Source organism: Solanum dulcamara, chromosome 11, assembly GCF_947179165.1.
Source record: "Solanum dulcamara chromosome 11, daSolDulc1.2, whole genome shotgun sequence".
Classification (NCBI taxonomy): domain Eukaryota; kingdom Viridiplantae; phylum Streptophyta; class Magnoliopsida; order Solanales; family Solanaceae; genus Solanum; species Solanum dulcamara.
Window position 1 is genome coordinate 47,307,118 of NC_077247.1, and position 20,974 is coordinate 47,328,091.

Sequence of the window (20,974 nt, forward strand, 5' to 3'; positions counted from 1 at the left end):
AGTTGAGGGGTGAATTTAAATAACTTATTTAATTAGTGAGTTAAAGTGTTAATTTAATTAATACTCTATACCAATTATTAAAGAAAAAGGATGGGGTTTATTAATTTTGATACACAATTAATTAAGAAAAGAAAAATGAGCCAAACCCTAACAGGCGACAACAACGAGAAAGCATACGACGAACAGAATCAAAAGCTGGGGAAAAAAATATGGAGGAAGAAAGAAAAGAAAGGGAAAAAGAAAAATAAAGGAGAAGAGAAAAATAGGAATTTTCATTCCAAAGCGTCAAGGTAATTATTCTCATCCTTTCCACTAAATTTTTATGCGATTATGAACATATTTTTAGGGTATATTGGTGGAGAAATAATGCTAAAATAAAGAAATATGACCCTAGGGTTCTTCACATAAAATCTTGATTTGGGGTCAAATAACGATCCGTTTTAGCTGAAATTTGACATGTGAATTTATTTTATCATGAGTGAACATAATCGGAAAGAAAATTCAGATTTGACTTCAATGACTCGAGGCGACTTTTTGACCCAATTTTTAATCCGAAAATAAATATAGCTATATGGGTGTCATTGGATTCGTATTCTTATGAAAATTATGTATTTGAACATATTTTGATCATTCGGAAGCGTTACGAGAGGCTCAAGTTTAAAAGTGATTATTTAATTTAATTGAGGTTTAACCCTAGTTTTGAAATTCATAAAATATGGGAGTTGACATGTTAAGTGTCATCAAGATTAGGAACGTGACTATAGAATTGGATGAGTTATTGGGTCTAGGTTAAACATATATATGATATTGGTGTTTACGAATTAGTTTACTTATAAATATTATATATTTGATAGATTGAAATTGGTCTGAGGCATTGAAGAAAGGAAAGACATTGGTGGATTAGCTTATTTTACTTCGGTTCTTCGGTTGAAGTAGGTTATGGTTTTTATTCTATATCATAGATAGACTCTTAATAGTGATTGATATTCATTGAGTAATGTGTGAAATTTACTACGCATTTAATTGTTGTGGTTTGGATGGTTGATATGTTGTTGTGATTGGTCTGAAATCCCGAGGCCATGAAATCCATAATCTTGAACTTGCCCTATCAAAAATGGTGCCTTGACTAAAGAAGGCTTGATGAAATATTGTTAATGAAGTGGAATGTAATCATGAAGAATGATAAATTAATTATATTTGGATCGGGTGTCACGTTCCGACACAGTATATTTGGATCGGGTGTCACGTTTCGACACGGTATATTTGGATCGGGTGTCACGTTCTGACATAGTATATTTGGATCGGGTGTCACGTTCCGACACAGTATATTTGGATCGGGTGTCACGTTCCGACACGGTATATTTGGATCAGGTGTCACGTTTCGGCACGGTAATATTAAAGGAAAATAAATTAAAATGACTTAATACTACCCAATCTCCAATAACTCATTTTCCAAAAGGGTGTGATATGGAGGCTTGAGTCCTCATGTGTGATCTTAATATTGTTGATTGGTTATGAAATGGTTCATTGTGTTGTCACTTGATCTTGATCTTGTTGGTTGCCACCTGTTAAGTGTTACGATTGATTTCCCGCTATTACTTATTGCATATTGATTCCTATTTTGAGTCGGCCGATGATACCTACTCAGTACATATTGTCCTGTACTGACCCCTACTTGTATCTTTTCTTGTTTTATTTGTGGAGTGCAGCGAGTCTTCCATCGGTTTTGACTCGACCTCAGCTCTAGTCAGTCTCCAGTTCATAAGATTTCAGGGTGAGCTATCCTTCTAGCTGGCGATGGAATCTCTTGTCATGGCATGACGTCCTTAGTTTTTGGATACGTTATGTTATTTATTTGGTGTTTGATAATTCGAGACTTAGTTTTAGAATTTAGATGTCCTCCATGTGATGACTTTCAGGTTTTGGGGAAAACGTATTTATTTGAGCTTCCGCATTATTAGTATTAGTTGGGGTTTATATCATTGGTTCTCCCACCTAGGAGGTTAAGTGTGGGTGCCACTCACGACCCATTTTGGGTCGTGACATTCCTCTTGATCGTTTTCTTTTCTTTATCATGCTTTTTTATCCTCTTTTATAATCTCGAAATCGCAATTCTAACATGTTCAGTATAATCAATTTCACACCACCTAAAAAGCTTACATCTAGTCTATTTACGAAGAACAAAATAACCATAAAAATTAAATCTTGAATATTAGAATTTAAACAAAAAATAGTTATATAAAATGAAATCATATCCGACCATCTTCACATCCAAAAAACCAATGACTTGGATTATTTGCAGATCAAGAAATCTTCATTATGGCTCTTTTTTCATAATGACAAAAAACAATTTAAAGCCATTGCATAAATATGACCAGAAATCGTGAAAAAGAGAGAGAAAAAGCTTCTGTACTAGTAGTTTTAAAATGGTGTTTTGATATGAAAAAATAAAAACATATATATAAAAGTATTCATTAAAGGTAAATTTGTCATTTTTGTTTTTTTTTACCTGTTGTGGGCCTTGAAAATAACACCCGACGCGTTTGAAATGCGTTCTGATCACGCGTTATGCGAGGGTGGATTCCTGTGTTTTTTTATTAAAGAGTGGGATAGTTAAAATGCCTATTTATGCACTATGAAAATTAGAGGTGCAACTTAAAATTTGAAACCAAATTTAAAGGCCAATTTATGTATTATGCCAATAAAAAATCATGAGCAATATAAAATTGCTTGATACTTCTCCAACAATAACAAGGAGGTTGGATAAATACTAATAAACTGGACCAAGTTCTTAGAAAGTTAAAAACACGTATTTTTAAATAAATTTTTTTAGAGAATAATGTGTTTAATCAGATTTTGATAAAGAGAAAGTATTTTTATGAATAATTTAATTTTTTTTTTTTATCTTTTAAGCCAAAGATGAAAAAGAATCTTCACAAAATATGTGTATGTTTTATTTTTTTATGACAAAATTACTCATACAATAAATCATAGTTACCAAATTAATTAGCAATTTTTTTTTTACAAATTAACACCAATTTTTTTTTAAAATAAAATTGTTCAATTATAAAATACTAATGAGAACACTTCTCCAATAATTTGATAAAAAATCACTCATAATTTAATATACTTTTTAAGATAAGCTGATGTTGATTTGATAAATTAGTGAATAGACTTAATTGTGAATTTTGCACGTTAAAATTAGTAAAACATTACTTATAAATTTAAAGTGTGAAAGAAATTTTAGTTGAAACACGATGAAAATACATCTTTTTTATGCATTAAAAATTTGATTGAATGCAATGATTTTTTTTAATGGTAATTTTACACAAATTTCATCGTATTAAGAGCTAATTTTTAATAAATTACAAAATTTCTTAAAATTTAAAAATTTTGAATACATCACTCAACGTCCCGATACATCGCAATTCAGAGGTACATCGATTAAACTTTCAAGGAAGTATATCTGAATTTTTCATGTATGACTGAAGTGTATATAGAAATTAGCTATATACAAATTCTAACATCCAAATGTACTCTAGTAATTTTACTAAATATCTTTCTTTTCTATGTAAAAAATAAGACAGTTAAATGAAATTTTGTTGAAATTACTCTGTTTGATGAAGACAGTATGTATTAGGTACTAGGCCCAAAAGAAGTGGAGCCCACTTAAACAAATTCGTGAGGCTCAGAAATCGGATTAGTCACTCCAAAAGAGAAGATTCTTGGAGCAAGATGTGAAACAAAAGATTACAAGTGAAGATAAACCTGAAAGTACCGAAAAACCCAGAAAGTCCAACTTTTTTTAAATAGAAATAAATTGAAAAATAGAAAAAAAAAAAGAAAAGAAAAAAAAAAAAGGGAGAGAGAAAAGTGCCTTCTCAATCAATGAAACAAACACATAAAAATTTTCCACTTGATTTCATTGTCAAAAATAAGAAAAAAAAAAGACTCAAAACCTCAATGAGTTTTTGTTTTAAACAACAAAAGAAACTAGTGTATTACAACATTACATGTATGTACTTGTTAAATGTAATAACGTGTTTTGGAAATTCCTTTTTAAAAAACAAATTTTTTTTGGAAAAATTAAAAATTATAGAATTACACCGAAAGAACATGGAATTTGGAACCAACAAGAGGGACTTGTTCTACTATACTGTTACTTTTTATTCAATTTCTTCTTCTTCTTTCGCCTCCCTTCTGTATTGGGTTTATTTTTGTTTTTCTCTTTTTCGTTTATTCTTATTATTTACCTCATCTTTTTTTAGATTTTTTTTTCTCCATGTGTTCTTGGTTATCACGGGAAGAATATATAGTTACCCATCTGTAACGGGGGTTGTTTTTCTTTCAAGAAAGATTGGATTTTTAGGGTTTTCTTCAAGAAAGATCTGAAAAAATGGATGGTGGGTCGGAAGGAGAAGGCAACAGGAACCTTATTCAGAGTTCATCTGAAGGTCCCAAGAAGCCAAAGAGGCAGATGAAGACTCCCTTTCAACTGGAAACCCTAGAAAGGGTCTATGCTAGTATGTCTTCTTCATATTCACTTGTGGACTTCATATTTTCTTGTTTCTTGATCTGGGGTTTGTTTAAATCGCTTGTAGATGTGGAAATTTGGGAGATTTAGGTGTATTATGCTGTTCATAGGTGTCTTATGTACTATGTATAATGAGATTAGAAGATGATTTTGTCCTGTCAGATGTGTAATTCTATCTACTTTGCATATTATGTAGTTGGAAACAGCTGGGATGGGGATGCTATGCTAATTTTTAAGAGATGGGTGAAATTTTGGGTCTTTCTGTGGATTCTACCATTATGGTTCTTTGGTAGTGCATTGATATTAGTGTATGTTTTGTTTGTACTTCTGCCTATTGATTGTGCTCTTTGTGTAGAAGGAATTTTTGGGATTAATGTTATTGTGGGATATGCAATTGTTGTGTAATATTTTTCTATTCTGCTTGTATGTGTTCGAATGTTGTCATAGGCAGAGATCCGATGGCCAGAATTTGGTATTATACAAGGTTCTGCTATTCCCCCATGCATGGACTGATGTTAACATTTAGTTATCAAATTTATTACTGTGTTTGTGTTTTTGTACTTGTGATATTTGACATGAACTCTCTTTTGTTTTGCTTTGTTGTTTATGCAGTGGAGACGTATCCATCCGAGGCCATTCGCGCTGATCTGTCAGAAAAATTAGGTCTAACGGACCGGCAGTTGCAGATGTGGTTTTGTCACAGGAGGTTAAAGGACAAAAACACATCAGGGGGGACAGAAAAGAAGCCACGTGCTGGTGGGACAGGCGGTAAGAGAAATTTGCCGGAGTCACCTAGAGAGGATTTAGTAGTTGCTGAAGCTGCTAGTGATCGTGGCTCTGGATCAGTTTCAAGGTCAGGATCAGGGTCAGGGTCAAGTCGGTTTGATAATGGAGATGATATGCCAACACCATCCATAAGATATTATGAATCACCTAGGAGGGCAATGGAGCGTCAAGTAATAGCTTGTATAGAGGCACAATTAGGCGAACCTTTACGCGAGGATGGTCCTATTATTGGGGTGGAGTTTGATGAGCTGCCACCTGGTGCATTTGGGACATCTATTGGTAAATTAACCTACTCATGCTATTAGAGATCTTATAATATAAATGCTGTGTGATGTCTATCTTCTAAATTTGGATATTAGTATTGAAATGAAAGAATTTGACAATTCGTTTTGAAACAGAGCATTTTCTGTGGCATAAAGTTCAGTGTCATATAAGTCCAAACGGGATTTGAGTATCTTTTCAGGCGAGCGATTATTTTCGAATAAAACATTGGATCATTGAATGCCTTACGTTATTGTTTGTTACTTTCCTCCCCAAATTTTATGAGATTATATCATCATATATGTTTGTAAGTGGCTCTTTGGAGTGCTTGTAGCCTCCTATTGATTTGCCTTTGGGAGGGAGAGCAGTAATAACTTGATATGAATGATAGAAGTGATGAATATCCTTGGCGTTATGTGAATATCAAATATCAAATGAGATTAAGACCTCTGTATTTATCAAAATACAGCTGCATGAGTTGCTATTCTGAACCATGCCTCACTAATATGAGAAACATGACTAAGGGATTCTACTCATTTCCCCTTCTGTTGTGTTACTACACAGACTGCTGGTTGTTTAATAGTGTAAACTTTTCATATTTGTTTCCCTAGGACCCTCTTATCATTTGGGCTTAATTCTCATGTGTCATCTGCTATCGACCTGTGGCCTTGCAATATTTTGGTCGGACCTTTTCATTTTGGATTAAAAAACAATTCTTTTGGATTGCTTTTCTGATTTATTGTCTTTTATTTGTCATATATGGCACAGATTTGGAAGAACGTCCTGACCATTACAGACAATCTTATGAGAGCAAATTGTATGGACCATATGATGCTAAAGTTAATGTTGGGTCAGCTCTCCCTCTTTCTCCGGTATGTATAAAGAGATCAGTTTCTTGCTGTTTCACATTGCGCCTTTGAGTAATTATAGCCTTGTAGGACGTGTAATTTTTTGTATCCTTATACTTTCTACCTTCTTGAGGAGCTACTCTCTTCTGCTATGCTCCACTGGATTTTTTTAGACCTTCTGTTTGGTCACTTTGCCAATCATTTATTTCTTTTCATGCCCATAGCTTAAAATAATTGTGTGGCTTATTTACCATCATGATTTAACCCCAGGATGTGTAAGTTTTTGACAGGATATTGTTCTATATCTGTTAGTGAAATCATTACATAATGGGCTGGTCTTTTCACTATCAATTTGTGTTATTGCTGCTAGCTTTCATGGTTGTTATCTAGGGGGTAGTGTAAAAGGTACCATGTGATTGGCTAGTTTTGGATAATAACATGTCAATGGTAAAACTTGAAAGTGAGATTTATTAGCAGGTCAATTTGATAGTGAAGCTTAGCTCTACTTTATCTTCAGGTTCTGACAAATGGTCATCGTGAACCTGCTGAGCCCAAGATTGTATCTGATAAATATGGACAAATTGCAACCGCTTACCTTTATGATTTGCCCGGTGACGATCCTTCTAAAAATGTGCCAACCATGCAAGGGAATGGACATTTTGTTAGGGAATCTGGTGTTGAAGGTCAAAGCATCAGTATGGTGTCTCAACAGAGCAGGCAGGGGCGCTTTCCATCACCTTCGCGGGATAATGAATTTGTCCCTGGTAATGAGGACATCTTGGATCGGAAGCGCAAGGTAACTTGAAGCTTCAGAAGTCTATCTTCTTGCGGTTGTAGAAGCACTTCCCCCACACTGTTTTCTTCTGTTTGCTTTTCACAGTAGGCTTTATTGTTGGTTTCTTGCAGAGTGAAGAAGCTAGAATGGGAAGGGATGTTCAAGCCAATGAAAAACGGATTCGGAAAGAACTTGAGAAACATGATCTTCTACAGCGGAAAGTATGAAATGATTACATTTCTGGATGTGTAGCTTCTGAATCTTATTTCAAAAGTGTAAACATTGGAAAACTATATTTTTTTTGTTTCTACTGATATTGCAATATTTGGTTGTAAGAGGGAAGAACAAATGAAAAAGGACATGGAGAAGCAGGATCGTGAAAGAAAAAAGGAAGAACAAAGGCTGATACGTGAACAGCAAAGGCAGGAGGAGCGATTTCAGCGCGAGGAAAAACGTGAAATGGAGAGGAGAGAGAGGTTTTTGCAGAAGGAGCTCGTGAGGGTAGGTATTCAGAATGAGAATTTTGTTTTCCCCATGCTTTCATTTTTTTCCTTTCAAAATCTGCTAATTGGATTCTTCCCGGTACTATTGGTTTTGTAATCTTTAGGTGGAGAGGAAAAAGCAAAAAGAAGAGCTACGAAAAGAGAGGGAAGCTGCAAAACAGAAGGCCGCTATGGAGAAGGCAATGGCACGCAGAATTGCTAAAGAATCGATGGAGCTGATCGAGGATGAGCGCTTGGAACTTATGGATCTGGCTGCCTCTAGCAAAGGATTACCATCAATTGCGTCTCTTAATTATGACACTTTGCAGAACCTTGAGTCATTTAGAGGTAGGAGTTTGTTAACTTGTCCGTCACTATGAAAATTAATTCTGCATGCAATTTTTAGTTTTAATGCTTTAGTCCCAGATTAGTTAATAACATATGTTGAAACCTCGTTTTCATTGCATTTTTACCTTGTATTCCTTACGAAGAGCATGCTAGATGGTAGGGCTTCCAGTAAAGCCAGTGATTACCTGCAATTTGGTACAAGTGTTATTTATAATCCAGTATGAAGTAGAAACTTTACATGATATTCATTTTTCTCTCTCGCCTCTGCCTTATTTAAGCTGCTTATCTGCAAAGGTCATGGTTGCTGAAATCTGTCTTATGTGATCCAGAATCTTTATGTGAATTCCCTCCCAAGTCTGTTCAATTGAAAAAACCATTCTCCATCCAACCCTGGATTGCTTCAGATGACAATGTTGGGAATCTTCTTATGGTATGCTGCTTGATCATTTAAATTTGTCTACATCACTAGTTGACTGATCTTTCTCTTATTCTTCTATTTATCAAGTATTTCCTGCTTTTACAGATTAAAACAATGATCACTAATTTTGGTGATTTTAAGCCACATGTCGACTCCTATTTGCTTATCTGTACTTTATCGTTGATTGGTGAAAGGATTTTAAACCACTCATCATTACAAACTTATTTATATTTCAGATTAGAATAGCCAAAGTATGGGACAGAGGCTTCTGTTTTCTTCCTGGTTATTTGAGTCAAAAGTCAATGTTTTAGTCAATTTAGCATAGGAATTTCTATCTTTCGCAAGTTTAACGTACTTTGTTTTTTTAAGATTGTATTACTTAAACATCAATATTAAGGGTCTTTTGAAATGTTACAAGCAAACTGGTAGTGTCATGTGCCCCCTCTCATTGAAAATGACTTTGACCTGTGGCTTAAAAAAAGTTCATTTGATTATTAAATTGAGTGGTGGAGAAACTGTTGACACTTAAGGATGTTATACATTAAGTTTAAAATGATGAAATGTAGTATTTGGTTTATTAAGTTTGAATTATTGGAGGGAGTGGAATTTTGGATTTAAAGAAACAGGTCAGAATTTTTTTGACAGACCTGTTGAAATGTATGACCATCTCATCTAAAAATTTATGCTATTAGAGAGCGCACACTTTTATTTATTTAACTGTATTTTCAACAAGACCAAACCGGAAAATAGGTCATCATTACATGGATGGATGGTAATTGTTGAAAACTAAAATAGTAGTTACTAAACTAAGGAAGGATGATAAAACAAGGAAAAACAGTGAAGAACATATTTGTGCTCTACACCAAGTTCTGTATGAGTCTATATTGATTTTGCTCTTTTGTGTTGAGTCAGGTCTCTTAGTGCCTTTGATCTAAACATCAAACCTTTTGACTTTTACAGGCTTGGAGATTCTGCTTAAATTTTGCAGATATTCTGGGGCTTTGGCCTTTCACTCTTGATGAATTTCTTCAAGCTTTCCATGACTATGTGAGTACCTTTGGCTAAAGTTAATTGTGAACTCACGGTTTGAGTTACTTTTTCTGCATAGCCCTGTGGACTATCAGGTTTACCTATCTTCTTAAAAAGGCTGGACAGGGATCTGATTGCCATGTTTTAATTGCGCTCTGTTCAGGATTCCAGATTGTTGACTGAGATACAGATTGCTCTTTTGAAACTGATTATAAAAGATATTGAAGATGTTGCTCGAACTCCTTCTGGTGGGCCTGGGACAAATCAGTACAGTGCTGTCAATCCTGAAGGCGGACATCCTCAAATAGTTGAAGGGGTAATCACTGCTGTGCACACGTCCTCTTTAGAACATAATTTACTCTCTTGTGGGATGCTCAAAGCTTACCAGTTTGTGAACTTCATTGACAGGCATATCTTTGGGGTTTTGACATACGCAATTGGCAGAAGCACTTAAATCCTTTGACGTGGTCTGAAGTACTGCGCCAGTTTGCGCTCTCTGCTGGATTTGGACCTCCATTGAAGAAAAAGAGAGAACGCAGTTGTTTGAATGATTCTGAAGAGGTGCTACATTTTCTGTCCTCATTTTCATCTTAGTGATATGCCGTGACTTCTATTTTTTCCTGTGGCTTAAGATCTAATACTCGGTAGTCATCTAAGCAATGGGATATTTTGATGGAGGTTTGCTGCAGATGGGAGATATAGTGAACTTCTTAGTAATTGGTTATTTTGATGAGATGTGTAATGCAAAAACTCACTTGAGCTGGGATAGTAGTTGCAATTTGGATATATGCCGCCTTCCAAGCTGTCTCAAGTCATTTTTTTATGTTTCATTCTGGTAGTGGTGCTATTTCTATGGCTTTACCATATATATGGTCTGGTATAATATCTCATGGTCCATTAGCTAATTTGCCTAATCTTGATCATAGCAGATTCAGTTGCTATCACAATATTTTTTTGTCAAGACTCGGGTCTTGAATTCATCTTGAACCACTAGGATTCAGCCTGTTTCTTCTTCCAATTGTGTCATCCAACCATTGTTTCTTTCATGTAGATGCACGCATGTTGGTGTATATGTGTCTCAGCAAAGGGTTTGACGTAGCGGTCAGTAAAGTGGGTGAAAACTAGGGGAGACCAGGGTTAAATTCCAGGATAGACAACCTAGACTAGGTGATTCTTCCCATTTGTCCAAGGTTGGGTGAGCAGAGGTATCTGGAGTTTCTGTTGGTGGGAGGTAGCAGGTGGAATAGTCAATGCGAGTGTAAGATGACCCAGACACCACTGTTACAAATAGAAAAATATTGGTTTATATGGGGCTACATAGGTTTGCTTATAGAAATGCTAGTACAAAATTGGTTACAGTGGGAAAGTCAATCTGCTACTGATGGATTATCACCGAAACTAGTTTCTTAGCCATAAATTATTTCACCTTTTAATTCATCATCCCAAGTTATTACTCTACCAACTATCTCAATTAGCTGATATTGCATAGTTCCTGCATGGATTATAAGCTTTACCTTTTGGACCTATGTGATGTGGTGTTTAAAATGGAACTTCTTGGTCATAGTCGACCCTAAGTTGCTTGGAATTGAGGCTTAATTGTTGTTGCTTTGTGAGATAATGGTTTGCGGTTAAATGGTAATTCTAAGATGATCATCAGAGAGCTCCCTCTTATCCTAGAATGCTTAGTATCCATTCTTTGACATTCTATGTCAAATAGATGGTGCACTATGTCTAATTATGGTAATGTTTCCCTACTATGCAGACTAAAGGTTGCGAGGATATTGTATCCAATCTGCGAAGTGGTTCGGCAGCTCTTAATGCTGTATCAATTATGCAAGAAAAAGGGTTTATGTCGCAGCGCAAATCCAGGCATCGGTTGACACCGGGGACTGTGAAATTTGCTGCTTACCATGTTCTCGCTCTTGAGGGAGACAAGGGCTTGAATGTTCTAGATATTGCAGAAAGGATTCAAGTAATTATTCTCTTGATGCACATTGTCACTGTCTCTCATTTTAATCTGGTTCGATGTGTTTGAAGATTTTTCTTGTTAATTTCTATTCTATGCTTTGTTCTCCAGAAATCTGGATTACGTGACCTTTCAACAAGCAAGACGCCAGAAGCCTCTATATCTGTTGCTTTGTCAAGGGATCCAATACTTTTTGAAAGAATTGCTCCTTCAACGTACAATGTCCGACTTGCATTCAGGAAGGATCCTGCTGATGCTGATGCAATTATTTCAGCAGCCAAGGAGAAAATACAAAGATATGCTAATGGATTTCTCTCTGGACAAAATGCTGAAGATGAAGAAAGAGATGATGATTCTGAAGCTGAAGGTGATGTTGCTGAAGGTCCAGAAGTCGATGACTTGGGTACTCCGTATGGTGTAAACAAGAATAGCGAGCAAAGCAGTGTACTTGACACCTGCTTGGTGAATGGAAAAAGTAAGCCATCTGATGAGGTTGGACAACAAATTAGAGTTGATGTTGTTGGTAAGGACATGGTTTTAACCACTGATGTATTTTTGTGCTTTATTTGCTTTTTTGAAAATGTGAAAGCACATCATCGTAGTAGTTGTTTGAAAACACTAATTTTTCATTATCTGTTGATGCTCTCTTATAGGTATTGAGGGAAGTAACCCTAGTCAAGAATGTTCAGAAATTGATGAGAGCAAAGCAGGTGAGCCATGGGTTCAAGGACTCAGTGAAGGCGAATACTCTGACCTATGTGTTGAGGAGCGTCTGAGTGCTCTTGTTGCCTTGATTGGCATAGCAAATGAAGGGAATTCTATCCGTGCAATTCTTGAGGTAATAAATCTGGTAAATTTATCATTATTGACAATTAGTCCATTACTCTTTCAGCTATCTAACTATGATGGTTTTGCAGGATCGTCTGGATGCAGCAAATGCTTTGAAAAAACAGATGTGGGCTGAATCCCAATTGGATAAAAGACGGTTGAGGGAGGAGACGATCAATAAATTTAATGATAGTTCCTTCAATGTTGTGGTTGAGGGAAGCCAAAGCCCATTGGGATATCCAAACAATAAAAATCAAGGGACATCACCAACCACGCTGGTTAAGGATGTATCTGCTGGTATCGTAGACAATGTTCAGAACCACTTTGAAAGCATTCCTTCTGAAAAGAGTTTAGCCGCACAAGAAACCTTTGTGGGTCAATTTGCTGTACCAAGTGGGAATACGGCGGAAAGGTCGCGCATGCAGTTAAAGTCTTTCATTGGCCACAAAGCAGAAGAGATGTATGTCTACAGGTCCTTGCCTTTAGGTCAAGACCGCAGACGCAATCGCTACTGGCTATTCGTTGCCTCTGGTTCTAGTGAAGATCCTGGTTCTGGTAGGATATTTGTTGAATCACCTCATGGCTGCTGGAGACTTATTGACACTGAAGAGGTATGCTCCTTTCATTGTTTTTCAGAATGCACTTTGCTGTTAGTAAATCGAGAAAGTAGGTTTAGCAGGCTGAATATATATTTTACCCAAGGGAAAATGCTTGCACTATTTTGGTTTTAAAAAAGGCCAGCCCGGTGCACCAAAGCTCCCGTTGTTGTGCGTGGGGTCCAAGGATGGGTCTGACAAAAATGGCTCTATTGTATGCAGCCTTACCTTGCATTTCTTTAAAGAGGTTTTTCTATATTAGGTGTAAGAAATGACAAGTTATGACTGAAGAAGAGATACAGTGGACAATGTCTGGTAAATGAAGAACCTGGATGAATCCGTAGTTAAGAAAAAATTACATCTCTGGTAATACTCGACAAGTGTTGTGGAAATTGTTGCTTTTCTGGACCAAGGAAAGTTATCGGGGTCAGGGAAACCCTATATGTAGTTATCTAGATGTTAGCAAGGTCTTGTCTGTCCTAAATATACCAGACCTAGCTATTACCTGTTTATCTACTTATCCTTTATTTTACCTGTAGGCATTTGATTGTCTTTTGGCTTCTTTGGATACTCGAGGGGTCAGGGAATCACATTTGCATATTATGTTACAAAAGATTGAGGATCCTTTCAAGGGATGCGCGCGACGAAATATGTCTTATGGTGATTACATAGGTCAACATGGAAACAAATGTAGAAATGAATCTTCTGCAGCTAGTTCAACCCCAGCCTCTGGTGCAAGTGCAGACAGTCCTGGCAGTACTATATATGGCGTGAGTTCTGATAGCTGGGAAACATCTTCGACTTTTAAATTTGAGCTCGGGAGGAATGAGGAAGAGAAAAAGAATGCCTTCAAGAGATACCAAGGTTTTCAGATCTGGATGTGGAAAGAATGTCTCAGCTCATCAATCTTATGTGCCATGCGATATGGGAAGAAAAGGTGCTTGCCTCTTTTGGGTATTTGTGGCCACTGTTTAGATTCTTACCTTTCTGAAGAGGGCATTTGCCCTTCTTGCAACAAGATGAGTTGCAAAGTTGACATGAACGGCGAGTTCCTTGAGCAGGCAATGGATTCTATGGACAATCTGAAAATTGATTACAATAATTTGGTGGTTTCAAATGCTTGTCCTCTAAGAGTCAGATTGATGAAGGCCATATTAAGTTTCACTGAGGTGAGATTTTTTTGAGATATATCTCCAAGAATCTGGTTTTCTGTGAGGCTTTTCTGTTAGGCTGTCTTTCTTCACTTTTCTCCTTATGTATTTGTCTTTTTTATGTCTGAACAGACGTGAACATCAAGTACATATGAGGCACAACCTGTTGACAGCTTTTATTTTGTTATAGCATGATGTTTAGTATTAGCTTTTTTCTCTGGAATTCACAGGTTTGTGTGCCATATGAGGCACTTCAATCATCTTGGACAGAAGACTGTAGAAAGACATCGGGCATGAAGCTGCAAAATTCGTCATCTCCTGAGGATCTTCTCCAGGTATCTCACTCCCTTCGACTCATTTATATGGCATTATTTTTCAGGAGTCTATCTGCACTTAAAAGTTTTTTTAATTGCAAGTTCACTGGGTATGTTGTTATTTATGAAGTGCATAACTTCTAGAATTTCCAAGAATGTCGTAGATTCTTTTTTTCTTGACAACTGCAAAGAAATTTTAGGAATCCATGTACGAGTTTACTACGAAAATATGCTTTGGGCCTCATCTGTACCCCGTCATTAATCATATTGTTATTGTTATTTGGACAGTAATTATATTTTGTCGATTTCATTTTCTTGAGTCAGTCTGATTTAGGCTTAATGGATTGAAGTGTTTTGTCAAGCTACAATTTATTTTACGGTGTTGAATTAAGTGAAATAAATATATATGCTACTATTATGTATGATAAGGAACGGGCAGGATTCTTCCCTAGCGAGTTTTCTTCCTTCCAACAACAACAACATACCTAGTGAAATCTCACTAAGTGGCGTCTGGGGAGGGTAGAGTGGAGGGTAGAGTGTACGCAGACCTTACCACTACCTCGTGGAGGTATATAAGTTGTTTCTGAAAGACCCTCTTTCTTACACGAGGGTCTTTCTTACACTCATTCAATAAAAGAGGGGGAAAGAGTAGAACAGAAAAGCAAAGTTTATCCCTCATTTGGGAATCGGTTTCGCTCCTGCACGGTTGTTCCTCAAACCAGTTATTTGTATTAATGATACTGGGATCATCGAACTTCTGTACTTTGCCAGTAAGCATGGCAAATTCAGATGGTTCGCCTGATTTGATAGCTGTTGCTGAACCTGTTCCTATACATCCCTTCCAAATTCAGAAAGCTGCAAGAAGAAATGGTTCTTGATTGTGTCGTTTTTTTGTTGTTGCAGATTCTGACTCAGTTAGAGGGTGTCATCAAACGTGATTACTTGTCTGCCGACTATGAGACTGCAGAAGAATTGATGGGTCTATGTGCTTTGTCAAGAAAAGGTGCTTGTGAATCTACTTATCCTGAATCTGTACCACAACTCCCATGGATACCTCAGACCACCTCTGCAGTGGCTCTCAGACTTTTGGAGCTTGATTCCTCCATATCCTATGATCCTCAGCAGAAAACTGAGGCCGAGTTGAAAAATAAAGTAGATTGCCTTCCAGTTGAGTTGTCTTCCCTTCTATTTAAGTAATTGATATTATTAATTACGTTTAGTTTTACTGTTTATCCATGTTTATTTGCACTGCATGCTACTGTCTTTCTGGATTTATTTGGTGAAAGATAAAATTTCAACTTGTATATGGTCCGGTGTTGATGATCCACTGGCTAATCGCCTCTAGGACTGCAGATAATACCTGTCACTATATAATAAATGCCATATTTTTGGCTAATGATGCTCTTTCATCTGAATCATCTTGATTGACTTAATTTTTTCTTGCATACAGAAGCCATCTTTGGGGTATGCTTCTTTGAAAGATCCGCAAAAGGTAGAACCAACCGAAATGGATCATGATGGACCAATGAGAGAGGAAAACTGGGATTATCTCAGCATTTTGCCTAGCAGCTCAAGAAGTAGACAAGTTGTTCGTGGGCGGGGAGGCGGTCGTCCGCGTGGAAGGCTGCAGAAAGGAACTACTAGCAAACCACCAGAGTCTGGCAGGGCTGTTGTAAGGCCTAGTGAGACGTTAACTCAAGTTCTTATTAAGCAGGGAGAAACGCATGGGCAGAGACATGTACGCGGTCGCCGAACTGTCAGGAAGAGGAGAATAGAGAAGAAAATTGTTGAAGAGACTCGACCAGATTATTTGGGCGACAGAAGCAGCCGACTAAGTCTTGTAGTATCACCTAGAAAGCATGTGACGGAAGAGTTTGACATGAATATGGAAGGAATAGAAGCCACAAATGATAATAGTATGGAAGCTGCTGAATCTGATGATAGTGCTCCCGAAAATACATACGAGTTTAACAGGAGTGATTTAATGGATATGTCAGATGAGGATCAGGTTTTTTCTGCCGGTGATGGCATTGAAGACGACAATGATGATGATGAAGATGATGACCCTGATAAGGACAACAATGATAATAGTTACAGAAGCCATGGTCAAAATCTGCAAGGATACGTTAATATGGATGATGACAACTCAGATAGGGATGGAGATGTCGATGAGCATCAAGAGTCGGACTCTTCAGAGTCTGAAGATTATAGTGATTGAAGTTGCCAAGATTTTCGTGGGGCTTGACAACTGCAATATAGCTCTGATGGTTGATCGCCAGAGCACAGAGGTCTGGTGTGATGCATTTTTCTTTTTATGGAACTTTGGTATTCTTTTGAGATGAAGCCCGTGAGTTGGCTTGTCTCTCTGTGTATAGTGTTAAAGGAGCAGATTTTTGTTACATTTTATCGTCATAGCATATGTCAGAATAGTATGAAAAATTGTTAGTCCGAGTTCTCGTCGTGCACTCGTGTATTATGGGGCTGTTGGTGATCAAAAGCATCTATGTCAAATCTTACAGTTGCACATTTCTGATCATATTTACTTCAATGTTAATGATTAGTGGCTTATCTTAAAGATAGCTTGTTAGCCAATATCTTTGTGATTTTATCTTTTTTATACCACTTCGACTCTTACGATATGGCAAAATCTCAATGCTGTATGTAGTAATAATGGCTTCCCTGATACAGTAGCCGGTTTGTCTTAACTAATCCAATGTAGCCAATAAGTATCTAAGCATTGAAAAATACCTTTTTAGTATTGAAGTAGATTTTATTAATTTGTGTGCTTGGATAAAAACAATGAAATTGATAATGAGCAGAGAAGGATACCAGGTCCAGAATTTGCCTTTGTTTGCCTTTTCTCTTCGCTCCTGCTCTAGTTAGCCTTATCTACAAAGCTGCAAGAACTATTTTTACAATACAAGTTTGTGCACCGCACAAATAATCCACCTACCTCTGCAAAGTACACGAGGAGTCTACAATGGATTTATCATGACTCGTAACGTCAGCTTAAAAGAGAATTATTGAAGAGTTATAAAATGTCAAAATCCTTTATTACTATCACATATTAATTGACTTACACACAATTTCTAGCTATAATACAGAGAATCTACAAGAGAACCAATTACCCCAAGATACAAAGAAAATGAAAAAGAAAGGATTAAACAGAACATAAGACTGTATAAAGATACTACGAGTGATTGTAAACAATGTGGCCTAGGAAGAGAGCAACTTCTTAATTCCAGTTTTCTGGTCTGCTGTTAACCTCGTAGGGAACTTGATATTGAACTTGATCCTCAAATCCCCCCTCTTTGAAGGTTCTTTGGGTATTGGCATTCCTTCCCTTGGGACAACCTCTTCATGGTTTGGTTGTATTACATTGTTCATAGGAATAGTCAGTTTTCTTCCATCGAGCGTCGTTAGATGGGCTGTGTAGCCTGTTAAAGCTTCAGCAAGTGAGATTTTCTGATTGATCACAAGGTCATTTCCTTCCCTTGTGAAAACACTGTGTGGTTTCTCATCAATTATGAACACGAGATCTGCAGGAACAACGTTTGGCTCTTCGTTTCCTTTCTCTAGGAATGTAATCTTAGTTCCCTTTTTCCAGCCTGGTTTGATGTCAATGGTTAGAATTTCTTCTACTGGTAAAGTCTTCCTGCACACAAAAACTAGTTGTCAGAATATCAAGTAATGACTTTAGTTCCTATTAATCAGTGGAAGCGGATCTAGTGACCTGAAAAATCAGTGGAAGCGGATCTAGTGACCTGAAAAATAAGACGGATAATCTCCTACACCAGGTTGGTGTAACTTGTAAAGGTTCATTTACTTTCACACACTCAGTTCACTTAAGACAAGTACATACAGAATGGTTGTAAATCAGATAAAAAAGGACCATTTACCTACATAACTGGCAACATTGACTTTAAAATGAACTAAGTGCCATGAAGGGCATGCTCAGCACATCAATGATCTGCTGTGACAACAGAAAGTCTTTACTTAGAATCATACACTGAAGAAATAGTGGCAACTTCATTTTGTGTTCTTTTGTATGTTTCTACAGCAGTGAATACCTAAGAATTATCGCCACAAGGCCAATTTCGACCTGTGAAACACCCGAATGTTCAGCAAAGCCAGATCATACATTTAAGATATTAATCCTCCTATCATACTCATTCCTTTGTAATACACATACAATTATGCAGCCACCCGATGCCTTCTTCTTAGCCACAAATTAACCACAATTACTTAAAGAACACAACATAAATTATGCAGCAAATACAAGTTTGGTGGCAATCAGGTTGCTCTCCAAAGTGAACAATTATATAAAATATAAGAGGGATCAGCAAAGCAGGAATGTAACAACTAACAAGTAAAGGATCCATTCACTGAAGTTCAATGAATTCAACAGATACTAATTCATAAATAGACCAAGCAGCGACCATAATTATAAAGTAACAGAAAAGGTAAACATGAGTACATAACAATACAAGCCAAATAACCGGTAACAAGTATATCATATCTGAAAATCTGATTAGTTTACTTACCCACTTGCATCAGCAATCTCCCTAGAGATCTTCATCTTCTTGGTTGTCCCCTTATAAAGTTCTTCTAGACTACAAGGCAATGTTCGTTCAATCGGTGGCGCCTTCCGTGGGCCTGAACTCATTGGTCTGCCTTCTCCAAATGAACTAAAAATATCATCCCCAAACATTGAACTAGAAAACCTTGAACCTCTCATCCCACCACCACCTCCCATACCCCCACCAAATGGGGTCGAAAACCCGAAAAATTCTGCAAAGATATCATTGGCATTTCTTGGATTGAATCTAAACACATTTGGTCCATCTCCTGTTTGGAAAAATGTAGCCCCACCAGGTCCACCACCAGCAGCATCTGGTGGTGGCACTTGACCTTTAAGGCCTTCTTCCCCATACTGATCATAAATTGCCCTTTTCTGTGAATCACTCAAAACCTACATCACAATTTCAAGTTTGACACCCATTTAAACACATAATCACAATTTCAAAATAAAAATAGAATCTTGAAAAGGTAATTGGAAACCCAATTAAACAAATTTCAAGAATCAAAGTATTGGGAATCAAGAAAGAGCATAACAAATGAAAAAAAATAGGAGTGATTAACAAAATAAACCATAAAGGTAGCAGCTTTATTCAATAACCAAGAATGAAGAAAATAGAAAAACAAGAATTGTGTATTAAGTACCTCATAGGCTTCAGAGATCTGTTTAAATTTAGCCTCAGCTTCTTTCTTGTTATTGGGGTTCTTATCAGGGTGCCATTTCATAGCCAATTTCCTATAAGCTTTCTTTAAATCATCATCTTTAGCATTCTTATCAACTTGCAATATCTTGTAGTAATCTACACCCATCTCCTATTTTTAGTTTGTTCACCACTTGTTGTACTCAAAATTGAATGATTGAAGTTTGTGTTTGGAATTTTGGAATTTGGTGGGGCGTGGGTAGTGTTATTAAGAGAAGGAGAAAGATGGGTCTAGAAAACAGAGTAGTAGAAAGGGGAAGAATGTAGAACTTTCCAGATTTCAGTTGAGTATTATTGCCCACTGTTGTTATTCAAATTAGCTATTTCCAGAAACCATTTTAACCATATTTTTTAAAAATTTGGTGATCCATATCAAATACTACTTATAATTGATAACTTTTAAGAAAATTGTATTTAAAGTTAAAATTGAAAAATTATATTTTTAAAAATCAAAATTATATTCTAAGGGAAAAAAATTGTGAGTGAATGGGTAAAATAATTTTTTAAAATTTGAAACTCATTTTCAAATTAAAAAAATATTCAGTCCAATATATAACCAAATGCTATTTTTTTTCTTAAAATGAAATAAACGGAAACATTTCCATTGAAAAATGGCTAATATAATAGACAATAGAAATTTTAAACAAAATTCCTAAAAATTAGATGTAAAAAAACAAGGAATTTATGGAAGAAAGGAGAATAGAAATGAAATTAAAAAAAAATTAATTGCAAAAGCAAAAAGGAGGAATGTGTTTTTTCTTCCTTTTTATATCTTGTCATTTTTATCGAAAATAAAAAAATAAAAAAATTGACATTAAAGAAAAAATCTCTAGGAAAATTGACTAAGGATTTTCTGTAGAAAACTAGTCTCGACTCTTGAGATATGGTCCATAAGTCCAGACTACTATGGGAGAATTTTTTAAATTTATTTTTAGATACTTCCTTTTTACTTATAAATGAATTTTTGAATATATTTTTTATAGTTTAAAATAAATAAATTTTTTAAAGTATAAAATTGTATGAGAATATAAAATAATAGAATAAAGAAAATAAAGAGAGTTCATGGGGAGGGAATGTCTTTATGTTAGCTACTTACAGAGATAATCGGTGTAAAATTATGTAAACTAATTAAATTAAAAAATGGTGATAAACAATATAACCAATTCAAGTATCAAATTATAACATATACTTTTATACATCGATCTATTTATATATTCAACATGTGTTATTTTCAAGAATAGAGTTCTTATTATTTAGTTAAGTATGAGATAAAAGATATCTAAAAACATGTATTTCGAGATGTTGATCAATTTATATATTCAACCTACACTATATTTAAATGAGAAAGTTTTATGTTTT

The 20,974-nt window shown here is 36.0% G+C and overlaps 2 protein-coding genes across 2 annotated transcripts; one reads left to right on the top strand and one right to left on the bottom strand.

The window, feature by feature from the left end:
• The first annotated feature begins 4,034 nt into the window (after window positions 1-4,034).
• On the top strand, window positions 4,035-16,928 carry LOC129874508 (homeobox-DDT domain protein RLT1). Its single transcript, XM_055949801.1, has 19 exons — window positions 4,035-4,523; window positions 5,147-5,599; window positions 6,350-6,453; window positions 6,947-7,225; window positions 7,336-7,425; window positions 7,541-7,705; window positions 7,812-8,034; window positions 8,364-8,464; window positions 9,413-9,499; window positions 9,645-9,797; window positions 9,890-10,042; window positions 11,244-11,453; window positions 11,559-11,970; window positions 12,101-12,285; window positions 12,365-12,886; window positions 13,411-14,040; window positions 14,253-14,357; window positions 15,240-15,503; window positions 15,787-16,928. Exons 1-19 carry the CDS (start codon window positions 4,397-4,399, stop codon window positions 16,552-16,554), a joined length of 5,031 nt encoding a protein of 1,676 aa, XP_055805776.1. The 5' UTR covers window positions 4,035-4,396; the 3' UTR covers window positions 16,555-16,928.
• A 445-nt stretch (window positions 16,929-17,373) lies between these two features.
• On the bottom strand, window positions 17,374-19,964 carry LOC129874596 (uncharacterized). Its single transcript, XM_055949901.1, has 3 exons — window positions 19,560-19,964; window positions 18,881-19,308; window positions 17,374-17,991 (listed from the first exon to the last, which is right to left on the bottom strand). Exons 1-3 carry the CDS (start codon window positions 19,722-19,724, stop codon window positions 17,553-17,555), a joined length of 1,032 nt encoding a protein of 343 aa, XP_055805876.1. The 5' UTR covers window positions 19,725-19,964; the 3' UTR covers window positions 17,374-17,552.
• Window positions 19,965-20,974: the final 1,010 nt, after the last annotated feature.

Excerpts from the sequence above, each read along its gene's own strand:
- LOC129874508 (XM_055949801.1), top strand. The coding sequence starts at position 4,397 with ATGGATGGTGGGTCGGAAGGAGAAGGCAACAGGAACCTTATTCAGAGT. Across the intron at positions 8,035-8,363 it reads GAACCTTGAGTCATTTAGAG|AATCTTTATGTGAATTCCCT; the intron begins GTAGGAGTTTGT and ends TATGTGATCCAG. Across the intron at positions 12,887-13,410 it reads GACTTATTGACACTGAAGAG|GCATTTGATTGTCTTTTGGC; the intron begins GTATGCTCCTTT and ends TTTTACCTGTAG.
- LOC129874596 (XM_055949901.1), bottom strand. The coding sequence starts at position 19,724 with ATGGGTGTAGATTACTACAAGATATTGCAAGTTGATAAGAATGCTAAA. Across the intron at positions 19,309-19,559 it reads AGATCTCTGAAGCCTATGAG|GTTTTGAGTGATTCACAGAA; the intron begins GTACTTAATACA and ends ATTGTGATGTAG. Across the intron at positions 17,992-18,880 it reads GAGATTGCTGATGCAAGTGG|GAAGACTTTACCAGTAGAAG; the intron begins GTAAGTAAACTA and ends TTTTGTGTGCAG.